This window comes from Choristoneura fumiferana, chromosome 2 (genome assembly GCF_025370935.1).
Source record: "Choristoneura fumiferana chromosome 2, NRCan_CFum_1, whole genome shotgun sequence".
Lineage (NCBI taxonomy): Eukaryota > Metazoa > Arthropoda > Insecta > Lepidoptera > Tortricidae > Choristoneura > Choristoneura fumiferana.
This window is the reverse complement of record NC_133473.1, coordinates 19,732,771-19,757,567: the sequence shown is the minus strand read 5'-3', so window position 1 is coordinate 19,757,567 and position 24,797 is coordinate 19,732,771. Positions and strand designations below refer to the sequence as shown.

The window sequence follows — 24,797 nt, the reverse complement described above, 5'->3', positions numbered from 1 at the left end:
CGTGTATTTATTAAAGGACAAATCTAAGTAGTAAACCAGCTTGGGCCACTCGGATTCAAGATAAAACTCAAGGCCCTGAAGAACCGCAAACTTTGGCCATTGTGGGCAACTTTGATGCGAGTTTCGAGGTGGGGCCTTGTCGTTATAAAATTGATGCCGCTGTTTTTCTTTTCAAGCAAGTTGCGTTAAGCGAGAATTTAAGAACCTATCTAGGCTTTGAAAGGTTAGTCTAATCCAACATTAGTTTGGTTACAAAGAATTAAAACTTAAATAAAGATGCAAGAATTTCTTTGCTCACCCGCGACCTTATGATACTTAAGTTTATGCAAAATATGCGTGCTCATGCAGTTCCTCCACATCCACACTGTAAGAACACACACAAATCACACAAACCCATCTATCACCACCACCACACTACACTGACGCGTTTTGAACTAAACCAGAGCTCATCTTCAGAGCAACACAACCGTACACCATGCTACCAGATGTTAGACTACCATGTGACATCCATCCATCCATGACATGGTAAAGTCTAACATCTGGTAGCATGGTGTACGGTTGTACATATTTCGCATCATTGCATGCGCATATTGCATAAACTTAACCATCATAAGGTCGCGGGTGAGCAAAGAATTTTTTTAGTTCATTGATATGGACCTCCGCCAAATAACGCCTGGTTCAATAAATTATTTAAAGACGCAAAGTTATTTTTATATATAATGAAATACAGAGCCGTGAGAATACTGCACTGAGAATAATTAGAAATTAAGAAATAAGTATTGAAGTAGTATAACATATGAGTACTGCCAGCACTCTCTGATATGCGTTTATCATATCTAAAAACCTGTTTTGAATTAATGGTTTTGTCAAAAAGCGCATTTAATTCGGTTCAGTAGTCTCAGAGTAAAATGGTTACAAAGGTTTACCGTTATTTAACTTGCAGTAAGTATCCATATACTTACCAAGAAAGAAAACATGATAAGAAAACCTGCGCATATCTGCGAAGAAATTTAACGGTACGTGTGTGAAGTTCCCAATCTGTACTGAATCCAAGTAGAAACCACGGCCCAAGCCCTCTCAGTCGGAGGGAGGCCTGAACCATGACTGGTAGTGGGACATACATATTTAGATCGAGATGAAATAGCAATATGACTGTCATGTATTTGTATGCAAGACAGATTTCGCATAGGTATCTAAAAATTAAAGTTTTATTTTTGCTTATAAAACGAAAATCCTAAACATACAATGTATTCCCTAATTGCAAAAATGAACTCGTTTTAACAAAATATTTTCCATGTAGATCAAAAGCCAACTAAAAAATATGTAAGCTTTTGCACACAACAATAATAGGTATGCAGAAATGAGATTATAAAGCTTAAGCAAATTGAACTCGACGTAATACGTAGACGAATAGGGTAGAATTAGTTCTACCGCCCTAGTTTTGATAACGAAATCATCAATATAAAAAAGTCGCTGAACTCCTAAAAGCAAAAGTCCGCCATAAAAGAAAGCTTCTTTTTCTTAATACTGTCATTGAAGTATAAAAAGGCATTTACAACCAATTGAAACCGAGGAAAAAACGTAAAACAGGAACTATTCAATTATATTAACAGTGGCGAACAACAATAAACTCCGATCGTTCCTAATGATCTTTCGTTTAACGGCCACAATAAAAATACAAAGTAGCTTGTGGCCATTCAAACGAAAATTGACTAACGTGGCACGTGGTTCCAAGGGAAGTGAGGATACAGTTGATACACAACCCCCCACACTTCGGACAGCCATGCCAGTCCCATCGCTCAGTCGGTAGAAACGCGTCGCGGCGCGCGGACGTCTCTACCCGCCCCACGATCAAATTCGGTTGCGTCACTCGCGACTAACAAGTGCAACTGTACTGGATAAGTGGCATGGTGGTTCGATGGTGTTATTAAAATGGTGCGACGGCGGGAATTCAGGCGTTCGGTACTTACCCAGTTTTGCACCACGCTTTTGTGGCTCCTTACCTGTTTCAATGGTAAGTTGCAAGGGTCAAATTGGGTATGAAAGGGCCGCGGAACTCGATACGGTTCGGTGGATAAGGCCGTTAAGTTTCGAGTGCTTTGTTATACTTGGATGATTTTGTAACTAGTAAGATAATAGCTAAGTTCCAAGAAACGAGTTGGAGAGTAAAGTTGAGTCGGTGTTGTTATCTTTTGATTTACATTTAGGTAAGGGGAATTGAGCAGGCAGTTTCCATTTCAACAAGGTACAAGGCAAAACGGTTATTTTATGCTAATCGAGTTTTTCAAAATTTTACGTGTTTATTTGAACTGAAAATTCTGTACGCGGAAATAAATACCAAAACAAATGAAGGGTTTACACAAATAAAATATTAATTGTTGGGCTTTCAAAAATATTGCCATGGTTTATTTTGAGGAACGATACTAAATACTTTTTGTTACTTATCTGTTTTGGATATGTTTACATTTACTGCGTTTCGCCACTTGGGAAGAACGAATCAATTCGAATATTTATTTGTTTGTTTTCCGATGCTGCCCAATTGGAAAAGGTTAAATATTTATATGATTGTTTAGGACTGTTTCACGTTGTTTTAGGGTTAGGGTACCGGTATCGTTTCATGTTCGCTGAATCGAAGAAATAAAACAAAGAAAATAAAAATAATAATTTTACAAATTATGAACATTCTTGTACGTAGTTTCACTTACAATTATTTAGAGTTAAGATATCCGTGCATAATACCGTTAGTTAATATAAAAAAGTTGCGATGAACTCATTTGTCAACAAGGCGCCGTATATAGGTGGCATGTTTGAATATGAGATAAAAAAAAAAAAATTTGCATGATTTTAAGCTAACCACAGTAGACGTTCCGTAAGGCAGATGGAGGATCTTTTGAAGATTGCTATAAGCCAAAGGCTTCGGGACACAAAGCTGATCGTGAATACCCTTGATGAACTATGATAGTGAAGAGTAGCAGGCGTATTCCGGTTGATAAAATGATAATGATAATGGAGTTCAAGGAATATATATAAAAAAATAAAAAAATATAATAATATCATGGGACACTTGACACCAATTGACTCTAGTCCCAACAAGCAAAGCTTGTACTATGGATACTAGGCAACGGATAAATACTTATATAGATAAATACATACTTAAATACATATTAAACATCCAAGACCCGAGAACAAACATCCGTGTATTCACACAAATATCAACTTATTATTATTGTTTCGTTTTTTGTAACATCAAAACTTGGCTAAGTTATTAATTGTAGAGTAAATGTTTATTGTTATTTCCTTCTTTGAAATTATAAAATGCTATACTATAGGTACTTTTGATTGTAATGTGAGATTGTTAAACCATGAAGGCTAAAAAGTTTTCGGTGTGAAAAAAACTGTAGACAACTAGAACTGTAAAAGATTATTTATCTCGCTTTACTTTCACGTAGGCTGTTTAGGTCCTTATCTTAGCAGTTTTCTTCACTGGATCAAACGAGTAGCTGGTTCCTTCCGTGGCGTTATCTTTTCATTGTGCCTCCAGAATCGGGGTTTTAGTGAAACTTTTGGAATGGTTTCGGAAGGTTTTTGTATATTCAATAGCTTTTACTAAGATACCTATTTAGATATCAATAAGGTTTTGGAATCACTAAGAAGTTCTCGTCGTTAACTATTTTTGCAATACAATTTTAGGTTTGGTAAAGCTTTGTTTTATAAATAAATAAAATAAATAGATATCATGGGACACTTGACACAAATTTACCTAGTCCTAAACTAAGAAGAGCTTGTACTATGGATACTAGGCAACGGATAAACATAATTATATAGATAAATACATACTTAATAATTACATATTAAACATCTTTTAAGACCCGAGAACAATCATTCGTATTATTCACACAAATATCTGCCCCGGCCGGGAATCGAACCCGGGACCTCAAGCTTCGTTCATAGGTTCATAACCACTTGGCCATCCGGTCGTCAATCAATCAATTAAATCATTTTCACCAAACGAAATATTAATTGCTCCATTTTACCTTACACCTTTTTTATAACTAACAAGTGTAATTATTTCGTCAACTTTACTTTTTATTGTAGCTACTCCTTGGATTATTACGGAACTTTGTTGGGTAGGTACATATTTGAGTTTTTAAGACTTTTTTAAATAATTAAATTATATTTAAATAAAAAAACCATAAGAGTAAATAGTATTCAAAAATATAAAAAAATATGCTCAAGTATTGTTTTTAAAACTATCAAGTAATTTAATGTAAAGACGTCGTGTATATAAAAAGTAAATTGAAAAAAACATTTTTCTTTTAAACCTGATGCATAGGTACAGATATAAAAACATAAGATTAACTAATTCCGTTCTACACAATACGAAGGAAAATGATGTAATCAAAACTGTCATGTTAATTATCAATACTCCCCGCACTTCAAAAGATCTCTAATTATCCTCTTCATTATTTTCGCCAATAAAGCCATAATTTATTGCGCGAAGCACTCCCAAATTGAATCTCTGAAGATTACAATAAAATGAGATAACGCTTATTTTATAACATAATGCTCTCAATGAAACGAGCTCAATATCAAAGGATTATGTTCACATAAAGCAGTGGATTACGAATCGGGCTTATGAGGCTTTTGGGGTTTCGACAGAGAGTAATAATCCTCATTATGGTTTTTTATATGAAACTTGCTAGACCCGCGGATTCCCGCCTGTCGAAGATGAAATAATTCCGCACCTTCAAAATTCATCATCATCTCAGTCGTAGGACGTCTACTGTTGGACATAGGCCTCCCCACAGACCTCCAGTTGCTTCGGTTGGCAGCGGCCTGCATCCACCGTGAACCTGCAGCTTTAACCAGGTCATCCGTCCATCTTGTTGGTGGACATCCTACGCTGCGCTTGCCGATCCGCGGTCTCCACTCGAGAACTTTTCGGCCCCAACGGCCATCCGCTCTCCGTGCTATATGCCCGCCCATTGCCACTTCAACGAGCTAATTCGCTTGGCTATGTCGGTGACCCTTGTTCTTCTACGTATCTCCTCATTTCTGTTCGTGTCTCGTGTTTCCTTCAAAATTAAACTGAAACAATTCGAAATATTCACATTTCCAAAATAAACTATAAATAAAACACAATCTGGTTGAATTTTAAATTGAGAACATTTCGAATGATTTCAGTTTAATGAGGGCTATCGTTTTTTGTCTCACAAGATGGCGCACTGTTGCGTGAGGTTTTTAAGTATGGCTTTCAAAGTCTGTTATTACGGGCGTGAAACACAGTTTACATTAAAATCATATTTAAGACACATTAAAACCGTACCATAAAAATATCGAGCATGCCACAGTATTGCATAGTCCCCGTTTTGTTCGGAAAAAAGAGAGACAAAGGTTTCCGATAGACAAAACTGTCTCAAACACATAATACATTCATTGCCCCGGAACGCATATTTGCCATAATTAATTTCAGATATTGCAAAATATTCACAAAATTATTCTAATTATAAATAAACCCGCGTAGCTCAACCAGAAACTATGAGATTTGACATTTCGGCGACCTCACGCTACACTAGCGCCTCTAGTGGCGAATTCATATGCGATAGCCCTCATTTTGTTAAATCCTGCGTTCATCATGCAAAGGTCCACATTGCAACAAAAAGTTGAAAAACTCCCGACTTTGTCACTTCAAAGTTCAATATCTCAAAAACGGCTGAACCGATTTTGATGATACATGTCTAAGAACGATTTCTAGAAAACCTAGTTTGCAATAATAAAAATTTTTTTGAAATCGGTCCACCCGTTTAGGAGCTACGGTGCCACAGACAGACACATAGACAGACAGACACACGTAGCGGTCAAACTTATAACTGCCCCCTTTTTGCGTCGGGGGTGAATAAAAATGAACAACAAATAATTACTTTGCTCACCCGCGATCTAACGATAGCTATACCTGGTGCCATCCACGAAAACGCGTGATTTTGTCAAAATTAAAAAAAAATTGCATGGGTTCGGGACAATGAGCGAATTCTTCATAGAAGGAGTCATGCTAGTATATAGACAGATGTATATAGACATATTAGAGTTATGTGATATACGTAGACGAGTAAATACAAGCTAGTAAAAGTCAAAACAAATTTTATCGACGGCTCTACCTCGCTCGAAAAGTTACTTAGCCAACTACACAATATAAGGGACATAGTTACGACTCTCATACACATTTAAGGGCTGTTTCACCACTTATTGATTAGTGTTATCTGACGGTTAAATGTTGATGCCGTCTCCGTCTATTCGAACAAAACAAATAGAGACGGCATCACATTTAACCGTCAGTTAACACTAATCAATGGGTGCTGAAACAGCCCCTTTATGTTCATATTCAAGCTTAAAACTTGATCTTTTTCTTTTGCCTGCAAATAAAAAAAGTGTAAATACAAAGTAGTTAAACTATATACAAAGTAAATGGTCTCCGTGGACAGAACCTTTGCTGTACTTTGTCGCTAAACTAGTTTATTCATTACCTAGCGCTTGTCAAAAAGAAGCGATTAAATTTTATATTTATAACACTCGAGAGAAATTTTGTTATAATTTTATTACCTTAATAAAAATACTTTCTTCGGAGCCCTATGAAATTGTTATGAGTGTTCTGGAAACTTCGTGTTGTTCGGGAGCGAACGGAATATAGGCAGAATCTTCCATTGAATTACATTTCTGAGCCATTACATTCTCGTATATTTATTTCATTTGATATATTTAATCGCTTAAGCCGTAGAAAGTCACGTTACTTATTAAATTCTTACTTTAAATAATAATTTAGTGTGTAAATTTTACAGTTTTTAGATATTTAAGAACTAATTTTTTGCCTAATCTCTATATCGGACTTTGATTTGAACGTTGCATCCATATCATGTAAGTAAAGAGAAAACTTAAAACGCTAAACATACGAGTAATAACCTCGATATTTCGACCACATTACAGTGGCCGTGGTCATGAGTAGACTGAAGTGTAGAGTGTCATGTCAACTAAGCAGCGCGAGTCCTTGGAACTACCCACTCTTAATCCGTTTCACTTTCGCGGGGACACACAACATTGTGTATATTGTATTTAATATTTTCATGTGTTTTTCTGTAATTTTTATTTATTTTATTTTTATTTTATTTGTGTTAATTTTGCTGTATATGTGTGTCTTCTGTGTAAGTGAAGAAATGTCTTCTTTCTTTCTTTCTTTCTTTCTTTAATCACTAATAGTACCGGCGCACTCGTATCCCGAACTACCGGTGCGTCATAGCGCAACTGACAAATACAAGTTATGAGTGAAGAGTTAGAAATGTTGTAGAATTAGTGACTTAACATACATAACACACGAATATACCGGGTGTGGCCTGTAATATGAGCAAAAAATTAAAACATAGATCGTCCTCGTCAAACTGAGCAACATTAGCTCAGCAAATTTTAAAAATAAGGGAGTGTTTGAATTTTCCTTTTTTCATGCAAATTAAATATTGATTACAATGTACATACGCCATCCTAGAACACAACTGACGTCGCCTGTCACGCTACAAACATCGCATTTTGCTTTACACTGCTTCTTCGAATACATTTAAAAGTGTAATAAAAAATAAAAAAATATTATTTTTAAAAGTCGCTGAACTAATGTCGTTCTGTTTGAAGAGTATGATCTAAGTTTTAATTATTAGCTCATACTCGTATTAAAGGCCACATCCGGTATATTTTTTAAATAATGAATGTATTCAAAAATGAATGTAATCAACTACGGTACCTAACTTCAAAAGATAAAATATTTTTGGGGTGTCTGAGCTTTTAAGTTCTTTGATAGTTTTTGAAATAAGTACGAGACACGTGGGTCAGGCCTCGTTTATGTTTGTTTTATGACTTCAGATTACTGGTGACCTTAACATAGCGAATAAAAATATAAATGTAAGATGGTGCGATAATGCTACTTGCGAGTATTTAGGATATTTAATAAAAAATGGTGGCAATTTCGTAAAATAAAAACAAATTTTAATGATTTGTGAGTCATACTTATTTATCTTATCTCCGTCCGCGTAGTATTCATTTATCGCTATCCCGTGAGAACTTTGCGATTTTCCGGCATAAAAACTATCCTATGTCCTTCCCGGGGACTCAAACTATCTGTATCCGTTGGTGGTTGTGGTTCGTTAGTCTAACAACTGGTAGCATGGTGTACGGTTGTGTCACTCTGAAGATGAGCTCTGTTTGAGTTCGAAACGCGTCAGTGTAGTGTGGTGGTGGTGATAGATGGGTTTGTGTGATTTGTGTGTGTTCTTACATGTGGAGGTGGAGAACTGCATGAACACGCATTTTGCATAAGCTTAGCTATCGTAAGGTCGCGGGTGAGCAAGGAAATTATTTTAGTTCATTTATCTGTATCCGCATTTCATCTAAATCGGTTCAGCGGCTTAGACATGATTAAGTAACAAATATCCAAACATCTAAACATCCAAACATCTTCACAAACTTTCACATTTATATTATAGTAGGATTTAAGAATATAATGTTAAAACTAAGAAAACATCAAAAAACATTTATACTCTATAACCAAAATTAACTGCACACACTTTTTATTTATTTATTTATTTATTAAATGCAATTCAATGTCAAAAGTACAATACAGCACTAACACTATGAAACCCGGAAGGCGCAGCATTTTAAAGAGAGGGAGAGTTTCCAAAACAATAAATTGGTATCTTAGAATTAATTAAAGTTGTGCAATAATACAAAATCAAAATAGAAAAAATAATTAAAAGACAATATCAGTAACATTAATAATTGTACTCACGCTTTTTAAAGGTAATAAGAAGATGTGCACGTAACTTTAGACTCCATAACCTCTGATCTATTTCCACCTGCAGACGCCTACATTATGACCCCATAAATAACAACATAGGTCAACTGTCTGCCCTAATTAAGACAACAATCATGACGACGTGATAGTTCATCGCAAATATATACAATATACAATTATATCGCACGTTGTTTTTAAGGTTCCTCAGCTCAGTAGGAAAAAAGAACCCTAATAAGATTACTGTATATGAAATTATTTGGCAATCATCATAAGTCTATGTACGCTAAAGTCATAAAGTTTCTAATTCTCGCAATTAAAAATAATGTTAATAAAACATTATTTTTTGAAAGTGAGGTGCGGAAAATCGTGAGAATCAAAATATAGACTTCATGTTTGATGTATTTGCTAATTAACTATGAAATACTAAAAACTGTTACTTCATATTGTCACAAAACGATAATTAGCAATAATTATTAAATTAATGAATGAATGCTGCCAACCAATGTAACCTGTTGAGCACCATTCTTCGGAGGCCTTTTTTAGAGTTAATTTAGTATTGAATTTTAAAATTGATATTTAGTTTATATTTAAGTTTTTTTTAAACTAAACAATGTCACGATACGACGATACGACGTGTATACACGGCCCAATCGTAACCATTACCCCAGCGGCATTGCCCAGTTTTATGACAAACGATACAGAAAATAGGTATACAGAGAGAAAATTATAAAGGTAACCTCCATCAACCAGATGGACGGAGGATCTAGTTAAAGCCGCGGGTTCACGGTGGATGCAGGCCGCTTCCAACTGAAGCAACCAGTCCAACCAACAGTGGACGTCCTAAGGTTATTGGTGATGATGAGTAGGTGACAATGGGAATTCTCAATTTACGAGTCCAACTCGCGCTTGTCCGGTTCTGCCCTTATCCATCTTGTGCGAACGGAGAACTAAGTTACGGAAACTTGCGTTCGCCGCCTGTTTGAATAGTATTAAGTGTTACTACAAACATTAGCGGATCTTTTGCTTAATGTGGACTGTATGTGGGGAGAATGTGGGAGTTGTTTAGAAAAAGGTACTTAACTAAACAATCTAATGGAATTGTTATTGATTATTGAATACGAGCTACGAAAATCCATTGGGAACTATTGTAAAAATGTCAACTTAATTTATGGAGTGGAGGAGTGGTGGCGGAGGAGCTGTATGAACACACATTAGTTGTATAGTAAAGTAATTATTTATTTAAGTAGTTAATTGCTTAAATTCTATGCTTCGCACCGTTGACATGTTACGAATCATTTTTTTCAAGGGCAACATTATTTTTTTCTCAAAAATGTCCGTAAAAGTTGACATTATTCTTTACATCAGAAAGCGAAGTGCATAGTTTATGGTCAGCGAAAAATTACAAACTTAAAAAAATTGCAGGCGCGCCAGCTCGACAATAATAAATTAGCGCGTCTGCAATCAGTCACAACTTTTTAAAACAGTTAAAAAGGCCATGGAAATGTTGGCACAAGTCGTATACAGCCAAATCAAATGGGCGTCATCAGTTATTTTGTTGGAACTTCGGACTTTTTTTATTGGGTCTGAAACAGCTTGTGGTGTTTTCGGTGGAAAAATACAGCTGCAGTTTATTTTTTATGAAAAAAGGCGGGAAAGCATAAGAAAAATAATTGGAATAAAATTAAATGTTATGATATATTTTGAGAAAAAGTTTAGTCTATTTCAGATTATTCATCATTTTTGAGAAAAGCTTTATATTAGTCTCGGCTGGAATAGCAATTGCTGGCGTCGTATTAGTTACTATACATATATACTCATACTCAGCCAGCAATTGGCTACTTCCAGGCCACGACAATAATCTACTATAATAAAACGCGTTGAAACGTTTACATTTTGAATAATGTGTCTTGAACATAAGAAATCGGTAAATGAATGATAAAGGCTAAAACGAACCTTTTTAGCTCCGTTACGCTTAGATAGAGATACGATCAAACAGTACATTCTCAGTAAGTACTTAGTAGTTTCATTCATTTAGCAGGAGTATTCTAGTAGTATTTTATGTAGTAAAAGCTTTTAGACCTACTTTCTTGGAATTCCTGTACAATCGTTGTCCCTGTTCAATGAGATCCCGTAACTGATATGTTTGCTTTGGGTTCTATCCGGACTGAGGATTCAGTAATAGGCCGCAATGGCACTTTTACACGTCATTTTTTACCAGCGCTTTCGACCATCATTGCCAAGAAGAATGCGCCGCAGACTTGGCAGAAAGGTATACAATGAAATAGACAGGGATGTATGGGGTCCCTTAGTTTAAACTCTAACTATAATCTACGTTCCGTCCAATATGGTGGGATAGCCACGTGTAAATCACTTGTTTAAACATGCTCGCGCAGGTTTTATTTATTTTAGGTATCGATAGGCAAGACATTGTGTTTGTCGTGGTGATTGTTAATGAATTCTTTCCCTTTACTTTTTAACAGATTTTATTTAATTTGATAAGTAATTTCATCAACTTTATCCTTTCAGGATAAATCAATTTGTATTTTGTATTTTTTGTAGGTCTCCTTGGGCGGCGGTGATCACTTACCATCATGTGACCCGCCCGCTCGTTTGCTAGCTGTTCGATAAAGAATATATTATCCATTTATGGACATACATTACTATTTAAGACACAATTTTTGTTTGTTTGTTTGTTTATACTCTTTATTGTACAAAAAGGTAAAACAAAAATGTTCAACAATTTTCTATGGGATTGCACCTAAACCAATATTACATTTAATAAGCTTCATCATTATATCATATCATATCAGCCTTAGGATGTCCAGTTGACACAATATGGAACAAACGATTTTATATAGTTTAGTTGGGGCCCTAGTTTATTTTTGTCGCGCAGGGCCTTTGGTTACCTAGCTACGCTACTGACTGTTGGACATCTAGTTGCTTCGGTCGGACGCGGCCTGCATTTACCAGGCCAACCATCCATCTCAATGGTGGACGTCCTATTCGCTAGCCGATCCACAGTCCCCATTCGAGCAACTTTTCATCTTTCATGGCCATCTGTTCTCCGTGCTATAGGCCATATAGCCAATCCGCTCTGTTATGTCGGTGATCCTCGTTCTTCGACGTATTTCTTCATCAAATGAAAAGTCATCAAATGAAAACAAAATGTTTGAAGGAAAAATAGGACTATTTTCAATAATGATGTAACACATAGCCCCCTAAAAGGCATCTGTCTGCAAACGTCGTAACTTCACATTAATTCACCGTCCTTACTTAACCGAATTGAAACGTTCCCAACATATTTCGTTACTCGAAAAAAGCAAGCCAAAGTAGAATGCTAGTTGAAATTTATGGTTTCACGCGTGAGAGTTTATAACCGGTCGTAAATAACATAGATTCTGTTTTCGGTTACGGAGTGATAGTCCGAATTTATCAAAACGGGTGATACGCTGCTGTTGCAGGAATAAAACAACAGAACATGCATTTTATGGTTCCGAAACTCAAAAGGAAAAAGAACCAACGTAGGATCACTTCGTTGTCCAAGGTTTTTTCAAATGAAAAAGTTTTTCGGGTGCGCCGGACGGGTCCAAACCCACATCTCCTGGTAAAACGTGCTATACAAGCAACTGCAGCACAGGGCTCTCGACCAAACACCCGAAACTTGGATCATTTGCACACGACAATAATCGTGTGTGGTGTCGTCTACGCAACTTGATAGTTGCGATAGATAGTCTTATGATTAAGACAATTCCTACGTTCGAAATTGTACTGAAAAGGAGTAAGAAATGATGTACCTATACTTTTATTTTGCTAATATTCATAAATAACACTTCATTGTCTAGTTAGCTGTCTCTGTCTACCAATAAGTACTTTTTTTAAGGAATGCGTGCAAATGTGTTGCTATAAGGGCAAAACTCGGGAACCACTGGTCCGATTTCGCTAACGCTATTTTGTTGTGTTCGTTACTACCTGGAGAAGGTTTTTATGGAAGAAAATACAGAAAAAATACAACGGGGGCGAAGCCGCGGGCAACAGCTAGTGTATGAATATAAATAGATTATGGACTAAACGAGCGCGAAACGCAAGTGAAGTGTTTCCGTTTCGTTAGGGCAAAAACGCTTTCGTATGTCTATCCGGTTGTCTATTCTTCTCTACAGTTTACAATTAAAGAACTCCGACCTACCAACCATCTCGTGTCAATTTCTGAGCAGTTTTCGTAATTGCACTTTTTTTTGTCAATTCAATTAATTGTTTTTTTTTAAATGGTTGAGCTATTGAAGGTTAATGACGCAAAAATCATTATTCAGCTATTTGGAAACAATTCGAGATCTACAACTCACAACTCCACTAGTTTATTTATTTTAACACTCCAACAACACGTAAACAAAACGTTTCAACTAGCAAAATTAAAATTTATGGCTCTCTTTCATTCACCAATAATAAAGCATGCGACGAAGTAAACAGCTATAAGTAAAGCTGTAAAGTTTAAGCAACAATCAAAAAGCCCGGAAAAAATACGACTACGGTACACATTGAACTGCAAAAAATCAAACGATCTTATAAAACGCAACAGTAAATAAAGCTATAATGACCGTTCGTGACCCATAATTCTTAACAATTTTAAGCTCACTTTTATTGCCTTCAGGAAAGTATAAAAAGGCTCAAGTTTATCGCAACTACTTGGATATATTTGCAGGTTGTAAAACTTTTTATTTCGCCTCTCAGTTCCCGCCGTGCGACTCCATTATGGCCTGAGTACAAATAAAAACACGGTAAGTAGGGTACTGTGCGATGATTTAATTTAAGTATTGCACATGTTGCGCTAGGTACTACAAATATTACATTGGCGTGGAGTGTACCTTTTATTAAATTTTTTATTACAATTTAAATTTTGGTTATCCGGTGGGAATTGATTTGTTTGAGCCCAACGCTATAACCCAAAGAATTTATGTATGATACAATCAGAATTTTTATGACACTTAATAATGGTGTGAGTCCCGATATTCCTGTATCGATACAATATTGAACAAATTATAAAAAGAAGATTAAAAGTAAATTTAAACAACTGGCAGTCTTATTTAAAAAAAAGCAATTTCTTTCAAATAACTTTCGGGTAAATTATATTTTATATCGACATATTGCTCGAAGTAAATTGCAAAAAGAATTCCTAATAATTGACAATGTGATATGTGGCCGTAATATTACTAAATAAAACTTCAGCAGTGGTCTTTTTTATAAACATCTCGTATAATTATGGCTTTAGTCCCTTGTTGAACAATCTACTATAATAATCCAATTAATCATCGTCACGAGCGCCCACGTCAATAATATTCGTACCTACAATGTCATTGAGTTTTGTTTACGAACAATCATAAATGACCTTACAAAACCCCGTATTAACCATCCCTAATTATTAATTCATGGGGTAAACAAAAAAAATGCTATCTCTAGGGTGAGTTGTTGTGATCCGCGGCAGACTTTTACGGCCCAGTTACGACTTTGCGCGTTTGGAAGCGAAGTGAGCGATTTTTAGTTCATTACCCATTATAATATAATAACCAAATAATATATAATTATATGATTTTATATGCATTCGAGACGCTTTGCTTTTATATGTATAAAAGCATAATAAAAACTTACCGTCCTTTATAATAAAGTTTTTATGCTTTTTTTTATTTATAATGTTTGTATGTGTAAACTTTCCTAAAACCATTCAAATTATATTGCTTAGAGCTTAAGATGTCCAGGAAAAATAGAGGAAAAAATATCCGGCTTATCCTACTAGTTTTTCACTATGTACTTTACAAAGGCCATCAGTGTCCAATTATAATTATTTCTTATGTCCTTCCCAAAAGAAGGATGTAGGCACGAGGTTAAAAAAGCAAGAGTCAGTGAGCAAAAAGCTTGTATTAAAAACGAATTCTCTTTAGAATCATTCCTTCAAGCCGGTTAGAATTGTGGATTTTTGTTTAACCAGTATATTCATTTAATTTACAGAGAAACTAATTCGAGATTTATGACTAGGTACCTTTTATCTACTTATTTTTTACGGTTAGGACCCAGAATGATTTGCATAGGTATTTTCACCTACAAAAATTGTAACTTACCGCAAATTATGTAGTTTTACTTCGCAAAGGTAGTGTTGTAAGATAATCACCCATTACTTTTTAAACAAAATGGCATTATAAGTAACAGTATGTATTTACGTATAAAACAAAAGTGCGTGGAAAGAGTTCTGACTGAGCAACTCCGCCGTTAATCCACTGTATGTTGGTATTTATTCAATTAATTAGTTTTAGAACCGTTACGCAAATTAAATACGCGAAGGTGTCACATGTAGTGCTCATACACGCTGTTATGTGGTTGAAACGTCCCGAGTGATAAATACGATATTGATTATCCCTAATAGCATTTAAAATAAAATTATACGTTAAAAAAATAAAAATAGGTACTTTTAGAAAATCGCTGTCGCGCCGCTAATCGCATACAGTCGTAGTCCACCCTCATACAGTCAGTAAATAACGATCGCTGCCGAATCATGTATTTTTTACGCGATCGCTTTGTTCCCTCCGAAATGATATCCCGCACTCATGAATATTTAAAAGGACGTACGTGAACTTGTAAGAAAAGCCAGTGATTCGATTGTTTGTATGCGTAAATAGCTATGGTCCGGATTATGTACAAAGGGACAGTGTATTTGTAGCATAATTTTTGGCAAATGCCGTGGGAAATTGTACACGTGGGACAAATAAATACGATTATACTAAATAAACACGCTGTTATATTACTCGGGCACAGCTGAAAGACTGCTGGAGACTGTTGAACCTGAGTGCTAAGTTTAAGTATTGCTATATAAATGTTATGTTTGTTTGTTAGTCGAAATTATTAATACACTTCTAACACTTTGATGTTTTATTATAAGTACATAATTTGATAGTTGTTTAAGGTGTGATCTGACTAAAAAAATTATAATTTGAAAAATCTTCGCAGATGAAAATATAATAGTTCTTTCAATACTTTACTCTACTTTTTGATGACACCAGAAACAAAGTAATACGGAAAACAGGAAGGTACATAAAGTAAAACTTACAAGGTAAGCAATAAGCATAATATAAGCATCCTTATAGCTTAAGATAAATAAATTTGAGCAGGTGGTGCAATAACTAGTTATTGTAGAGGCCGACATTATAAAATAAATGAAATGTAGCACATACTTTATTCTGCAATCGATTGCCTTGTTATCATGTAACCATTATATTTGATTAAGGTAATGGCTAAGCTACTATTCCACCAAAGCCTCCATACATTATAAAGTTAACGTATAGTCGAATTTATTATTCATAAAATGCCAACAGCACGCTCGCTTAGTGATGGATACTGGCCCTTGAACTTTTTACATGCTGAACACTGGATAAGATTTATGTTCTGCTTTGTACAATATTATCGTACTTATTTAGCTGACTTAATATATATATATTCTTTCTTCTCCCACTAATATTAGCTGGCTGGGCTGTGTTCCCAGCTGACCATTAGTAATGAGAATGTTTCATTACTTAAAAATTGTGTCGTTGATGTTTATGTGATGTATGATAATAGCTAAATTATGTACCTATTGACATTGTTGATGATTTACTGGAATAGCTATATTACACGCTGGCCTTATTTGTTAAGGTTTAATTGTTTAAATACGTTAAAACTTCTAACACGTTCTTATTCTTCTCTTCTTCTATTAATGTTTTTACTATGTTTTGTTGTGATGTAGTGTGTTTTTTTATGTCAATAAATGTTATGAGTTTTGAGTTTGAAACTGCCCAAGAGTTACCGTACTGGATTCCTCGCCGCTGGTATTTGGGTGTGTATGTTTTTGTTCTTTAGTTTTAATAGGTGTGTGTGTGTATGTTTTTACACATGTATAGTTTTAAATGGGTCCCTCCGATAAACAACGTTGTGGTTAGCCGCAATATGGGTGTGCTGGGTGAAGCCCAATTGGTACTATTCGATGGATATTTTGGATTTTTCCTTTTAATTTATTATTTTTAATATTTATGTCTAAATAACTGTTAAAAACCGGCCAAATACAAGTTGGTCTGGCGCACCATATTATTTGTTTTCCTACGTCTGTAGTTTTAGATGGTTAATAGATAGACAAACTTGAAAATAAAACTTTTTTTTTTCGTTGATTGCTTAATAGTGACATGACATCTCTTGTCCGGGTGAGTGGTTAGTTCCGAAGCAGTGTTGACGTCTCTCGATGAGAGCTGATAGATGTCGCTAGTGTCACTGCTTAAGTGGCTAAGAAAGAAAAAAGCAGGCTGAAATGTATGGTGCATGGGAGAAATTTGTGTATAGACTGTCCAGTGGTGATGTAGGGGTATAACACGCAGCACGGAATGCTGAGGACCTGGTTTCGATTCCCAGCGCTGGTCTCTTTTTCTGAGTTTTTTCTGTGCATCCATATTTCAGTTAGTATTTTCGTTGGATTTACGGGATGAAAAATGCTCCAAAACCAATCTTCCTTTTGTTCTTCTTGAGGTTCAGAAACCCAAAAATACTCACTACGATGGCCGAAAGTGGACCTTAGCCGCCGACACCAAAGAATGCCCACCCCTCTGCTCTGGTACTTGGCCACGTCTCACCACTCCGGCTGCTGGAGCTGGGAAATATCCTTCTCGACCTGCTGCTGGGCTACTACGAAATTCGAAAATAGAAATGCGTGTCGTTCAGTTCCTCTAACACTAATACTATTCCATACGAGAGCAAGAGGGACGGTACGATACGAACTTCGATTTTAGAACTGCGGAGTAGTCCCTCTGAGGCCATATTTTCTAACTCGTTTACTATCACATTCATTATTTCTCTCTTTCTAACGGTGTAAGATGGTGAAAGCGGAGGCAAAAGCCCGCGCGATAGACAAAAAGACCTAAGGTCTACCTGTATCTAGGCCGTCCGTCTAGACGTCTTCCACCTGGCCGTTCAATATACACCCGCCACAAAGCCCGATCCTCATCTCATCCGTTTGACGCCGCGAAACCTAAAAATGATCATTTTATATTAATACTTGCATCCTATAGCTTTTATACTTGACCCAGGCGCACATAAAATCACCATATTTGACTAATCAGCATATTTGACACAATTTGCTTAAACGATAGTTCACGCTCAAATAACGCTGACACACATTTTTGAAAAGGCCCGTAATTTACAAGAACGACCATTACTGTCAACCGCAACATGGTAGCCGTAAAAAACATTTTAACGCCACCCTACACTAACCAATGCCCATTTTATCGAGTACGGTCTAATCTTTACATACTCGAACTTTTTTAAGGTTCCGCCGGTAGTTCCGATAAAGAAATCTAATAGTCTTTCCATGGCCATCTATAATCCATCCCGTGCCTTAGCTTAGAGATTATAAGTATGAAGAACCTCTAATTTTGCATAAGAATCACGTGGACCAAATGCAAAAACGAAATGCTTACCTACTCTCCTACACTTAGATAAAATAAGATAGTTGTATGTAGTATTTGTAGTAAAGGTCCTAAAAAATTGCAAGTTTCTCACGACCATTTGTCCATTCAGGGATGTGATTGCAAGTCCCTCACTTCAAAGTCAAAGTCAAAGTCAAAATATCTTTATTCAATTTAGGCTATAACAAGCACTTATGAATGTCAAAAAAAATCTACCACCGGTTCGGAAAAACCTCTGTTGAGAAGAATCCGGCAAGAAACTCAATGAGGTATATATTTTTTTAAACAGATTTACAATATTATTAAATGATATCTATACATCACAAGTATTTAACACAATTTTATTTTAAAACAGTAGGTTCGCTATTTGAAGGGATCGCCAATGCGGATCGGAATTATTTCCAAATTAAACTAAGTAAACTGTTAGCATAAGAAAATTTTGAAAAATAATCTTAACAGACTAACATAGTTATTAAAAACGAACATAAGTAATTATTAAAATGTTAAACTAAAACCTCATCTACAGCTCAAAGATCTCATCCCACTACGTCGTATCATACCATGATCGTAATAGGAATGTGTCAGGCAAAATTATATTCTTTGTATTGAAAAGTATGAGACTACGCCTACCAGCACGATTCTTAACCTACCGTCGCCGTCGCGTTCCATGCATGCGTGCTACATTCCGTGCCTGACGCGTTCCTATTACGGGCATGGGTTGATACGATTATAGTGGGTAGAGACCTTAATAGGTTCTATACAAGTTTACACAAACAAGTAGGGGAGACCGAGGAGAGTTGTGACAGAGGAGAGTTGTGACAACGTCGATTTTTGGGAACTTATTAACTGCTAGCGAGCTAGCAATAGCGCGCGTTTGATAGCTCTAGACTTGAACTGGAAAACGCGCGCTATTGCGAGCTAGCTACCACTTAATAAGTTCCAAAAAAATCGACATTGTCACTGTCACAACTCTTCTCGGTCTCCCCTAATATCTAGTCACTCAAATTTCAAAATAGAATACCTACTTAAATGTATACGGAACACCGGGGTCCGACATATTATACTACATCGTTTTTTTATCTCCGTAGGTATAATTCATCGTCTTATCTTGGAACTCTCCGTCTTCGGATAAAAGTTGTGAAATGAATTTCCGGACGGAACTTTATCTTGGTCCTTTTTAATCGTTCACCTTTCTATGCATCTGTAAGTTAGAGGCGTAAGGCTAAGTTTTTTGACCTAAAGCCATCCAAGCAGTGAGTTAAAAGTTTAAAGCAAGGCTGGGCAACCCAGGCCCGCGGGCCACAAATTGGCCCGCCAAGGCATTTGATTTTGCCCGCCAGCGCGTTGATCGCCCAGCCGGCTATAGCACGACAAGTTTTCGTCTGAAAATAATGGCCCGCCGCAGACTTAAATAATTTTGCCCACCTAGAAAATCTAATTAGCAGATTAGTGTCTATAGCGACTCCGAGCGCTATCTAGTAGTCACACAGAACAACTGCAACAGTCTTCATTTTACTATGGAAGTTTTTCAACTCGGACGCACAGATACTCGTAACATCCAACGCTCTATCTTCGTTTCCGTCTCCAATAACCAAATTAAGACAAATATTACTTAAAAATAACGGTGAAGCTTTTAATGTTTGCGTTCAATTCTCTCAAAAACGTGACAATATTTAACTAAAATTGACTCCAGCAAATTCTGTTTTTACCGACGCAATTCATGTTTTACCACTTCCGTAATGTCCACGGTGAATTCCGCTCCGAAATTTTAGTGATTCGCCACATACTTACCTGCTCCTGCCCAACTGTTAATTAACGCCCGGCGCAAAAAGAGAGGTGTTATAAGTTTGACCGCTATGTGTTTCTGTCTGTGTGTATGTCTGTGGCCGTAGCTCTTAAACGGGTGGAACAACGCTTTTTTTATTTGAAATCAAAATTTTTAGCGATGGTTCTTAGACATGTTTCATCAAAATCGGTTCAGCCGTTTTTGAGATATTGACCTTTGAAGTGACAAAGTCGGGGGTCAAATTTTCAAATTTTTTTTGTTGGACATTTTCATGGCAGTAGGGGAGGGAAGACTCACAGAAGAATCTTAATAAAGTTTTCGACATAGCTCAAATTGCATACATTGCATTAGTAGGCAGGGTACGCTTCTTTCAAATTCAGTCTATATACGTTCTACTGCTGGGCACAGGCCTCTTCTCAGATTAAGATGGTTTGGGCCGTAGTTCCTACGCGGGCCTAGTACGGATTGGGAAATTCACACACACCATTGATTTGCTTCGTAGGTTTGTGCGGATTTTTTAACGATGTCTTCCTTCACCAAAAAGCTCGTGGTAAATCGCATGTTCTGACAATGAATTTATTGAAATAATGCTACTCAGAAATATTTGAGTGGCTCGCCCGTTACTACATATCTGTCGGCGTCTGTAGGTACCAAGTCACGTATGCATAGTCGTACGTAAGTTGATATATTCAATTAATCTGTGTGGTAGATGCAGCAACGAGATCAGTCTAACCGTAGTGATGCCAACTTCTTGTTTGGTTAACAGGTTTTGCACTACGATACTCTCGTTAACTTGATGCAACTCCGTGCAAGCGAATTCTATGCTAGAGCAAAGTCTTACCGAATAAGTAAACTAGTGGCTCTATTTGCGAAATTGCTGAAACATGATCTATTTCTGTTTTCAACCTCCGTGGCGTCGATAAAAACTGCATCGAAAAAATTAATTATAAAAATAAAAAACAGGCTGTTTAAAAAAAGAACTTCAAATATAAACTGAAAAAGAATGTCAGTAGTCTAGAGCTCTGTTAAGTAACTTAAAGTTCAACAGTCGGGAACCATTTAAAATCGCGATCAGCTAAAATTTCCATTAATGGTCCCGACTGCGTTGGAGATAGGCTTTCATTTGATACCCATTACCCTATGGCTTACCGATAGTTTTGACGAATGTAATGACAATCATAAGTAAGATATTTAAAACCATCTATCCGTGTAGGCTAAGGTCTTAACACACTAACTGAATCGTTACCCAATGTGCAGCCTTTACATGAACTTCACGGAGATATCACTATGCTTGGACACTGACTCTTTCTTTGAGAACTGTCCACTGTGTTGGCCAGCCATCAAAAGGACATTAAAATATAGCTTCACAATTCAAGTTCATTGAACTTTGAAAACGTAAAACACCCCCACAAAACACAGCCCTTCTGACTGTAATCACTACCCCAATGCAATATTTACCCGAATGTTTTCGAACGCGATTCGGGATATCTGTCAACTTATTTGTATGCACCATACATCGGGTGCTGTATAATTTCCAGTTCTGTGAGCTCATTGTTTCGTAATGTCAGTGTAATGAACAGTGTATAGCGTGGCATTTAAAGTTAACTAAGCTAATAACATGAGATATAAAACTACTACTACAATTAAGATTAATTTCTTTTTCTGGTTTTTCTGTGCATCCATGTCTCAGTTTGTATTTTCGAACTAAGATTAACTTTTTCTTCTTTTCTGTATCTATTGTATATTTATTTGACGCCCAATCAACTATTTTACCGACACTTTGGGCGTCTCCTGCGTTACCAAAATTGTCTCTGGCGTTACCAAAAAGTCGTACTTCCAACAAGATATTTCACGGTTTAATAGGTTGAACTTACGTACGATGGCATGTATTAATGTACACCATCTATTAAATTACAGATAAAACATGTTTACTTACAAAAATCTGCAATCGTTTGAAAAATGTCGCGGACAGATTAGTGTGGGTAAAAAAGTTGATTGGCCCGCGTACGACGTCGTGGGTAAATTCCTGTGTATAAATATTTCTCTCTCTCTCTCTCTCCTTCTTCTTCTCCTCTTCATTCATCGCCAGTGATGACGAAGATTAGAAATACGATGAATACGATGAATGAAGAACGCCTCTGCTAACTCACATGTGTCTATTGCTTACCTTGTAATTTTCTCTCTGTACCTGTTTTCTGTATCGCTTAATCGCTTACTGTTTCTAGCGTACAATAAAGGATTTGACATGATTAAACGATTCCGTGCAAATATGGGGATAAACAAATTTCTATGTGTTCTCCCAAAAAACCCATACAACCGCCAAATTCCTGAAATTCAGCCAACTTATCGGAGTAAATTAACAAATTATGGTCTCGCCGGAAGACCAGCTCCACTAAAGGACATTATGCTATTTCGCGCTATATAAGTATACATTATTATTAAATTGTGTTTGTGTCCCGAATAAATCTTTTCATTTTCATTTCATTTTCATTTTCAATTATATTGCGTGATTTACTACCGGGATTGACAGTTATTAAATAAAAGAAATAGCATCTGATACACCCATGTCCCGTTCTGTATCGAACGTTAAAACTTGTTCGTTTATTTTCCACCCTTCCCTCCATTGTGTGTTTCGGTGACATGTTTGCATTGTATTGGTGGCATTGTTGCGAGCAATAACATGTTTGTGCATACTAGTAATGGATAGTACGAGATACAACTCGAAAATATCAAGTGACTGGCGCGAATGGAAAAATAAAGCAAATGTTACAATTTTTTACTATTATCCTTTCGATTGCCAGCGGCACGTATAAAACTAACGGTCAGGTGCCGCATCCACTTTGCAAAGTTTACCGTTGAGTGTCATGGCTATTTCAAAGAGTAAGTAGGTACCTTTTTTATTTCTTTATATAGGTCAAATCTTTCATTTAGAAATTCACTAAATTCCATTAGCTTGAAGGACTTTAAATTTGATATTTAAATTAAGATTGTTTGTTTGTTTATACTCTTTATTGTACAATTTTTTTAACGAAAAAGATAACCGACTCCAAAAAAAAAACAAAAAATGGAACCGACTACAAAACCCTTGAAAATATTTTTCTAGGTACGTACTAGCTCGAAGTCGGTGACTCAGCACGAGCCAGCAGGAGTGGGACAATAGTCGTCTATCTCTACATACTATGGGTTTCAATCCCTCAACAATTTTACACAAAAAAGAAAGTGCTAAGTATAAAGGCGGACTTATCCCTGAATAACAATACAACAACAACACATACAATACAAGTGGAAACTGCACTAATTTACCTTACTTTACCTTTACAAAAGAAAATTGTATTGTATTTTTGTGGCGGAGAAGAAAAGTAAATAAAAGATTTATAGATATGGCCCTCAACAAAGTAAAGCCTTAATCAATCAATTAATATTAGTAGATGCTTAACAAAAATGAGCATCCAGTATAAAAATAAATGTTTTACAAATCAATAGCAATACAATACAATGACTTTTTATTGTACACCAGAAATAGTAAGCGATACAGAAAACGGTACACAGAGAGAAAATTACAAGGTAAGCAATAGGCGGTCTTATCGCTTAAGAGCGATCTCTTCCAGACAACCTTTTTACAATACGATACATTAAAAAAAACCTTGTATTTCATTGATTTATACGATATAACCAAGAAAGAGTATACCAATGTATTAAGACTAACATTATTATCCTCTGTTTCACCACTTATTGATAAGGTGTGTTGGTAAGGTTGTGTGTTCATTTTGCAACTAACCTTTGGCAACCTGTTTCATTTCGCAACTTTACATTTCGCACTCTAAAACTGTAAATATTTATTTCTGTCAGTATTTATTTTCAGGGCCATCGTGTAGAACCCTTCAGGTTAGGCTAGTTTTACAAAAAACCTGAAATATTTACAGTTTCAGAAAATTAAACAGTTGCGAAATGAGTCAGGTTGCCAAACGTTAGTTGCGAAACATTAGTGAGCCCATTGATAAATTTTATGTGACAGATAAATGTGATGCCACCTCTTTTTCTTTCGTCCGGATGTTTATCCGTCTCCGTTTGGAGACGGCATCACAGAAACAGCTGAAACAGCCTCTAAACATTTTTTCACCACTCTTTCCCGCCCGATGTTTCCGCGACTAAACTCACAGAGTTTATTGATATGGTTTCCCATAATATATTCGTGAGTTCTATGCGAGTAACATTTCGTTCCATCCTACATACTAAAGTAACAATGAACGACTCCAAACCCAATTTCCCGTGAACCCGAGGCCTGGCCCGATCGTTTTTTACTTACGTAAACGGAATATTAAACTAGCTTGTATAACTTCCGCAGGCTGCCAAAATAATAAAAGTAATTTCATGTGAAAGGTAAAATTTTGTTTGTCAATTTTTGACCTGGCTTAAGAGAGAGAGAGAGAGAGAAACATTTATGTACACATATTCGATACACATAAAAATACATTAGATGGAAAAACATAAAAATAACATCGACTAGTATAAAGTGGACCCCACTCAGCAAAGGAAAGACCCCTTAAAGGAAGATTTCTTTCTTTTCTTCGTTCTTTTCTCTTTAGTCCGTTGAAATATTATTTTGGGCTATACTACCTTTGCCTTGGGACTTGTCCATCATTTCAGTTCTTCATAATTTTCATTGTATAACGCCCTTATTCCTCGTAGTACCACCAACTTTAACACTGAGCGTGGG

At 36.2% G+C, this 24,797-nt stretch overlaps 1 protein-coding gene across 1 annotated transcript in view; it reads left to right on the top strand.

Annotated features, from left to right (window-relative positions):
- The first annotated feature begins 1,813 nt into the window (after nt 1-1,813).
- The window catches only part of LOC141445316 (uncharacterized), an 84,733-nt gene continuing 61,749 nt past the window's right edge, over nt 1,814-24,797 (top strand). Inside the window, exon 1 of the mRNA XM_074111113.1 lies at nt 1,814-2,014. Coding sequence (XP_073967214.1) covers nt 1,933-2,014 — 82 coding nt within the window. The 5' untranslated portion in view covers nt 1,814-1,932. The remainder of the gene's footprint in view (nt 2,015-24,797) is intronic.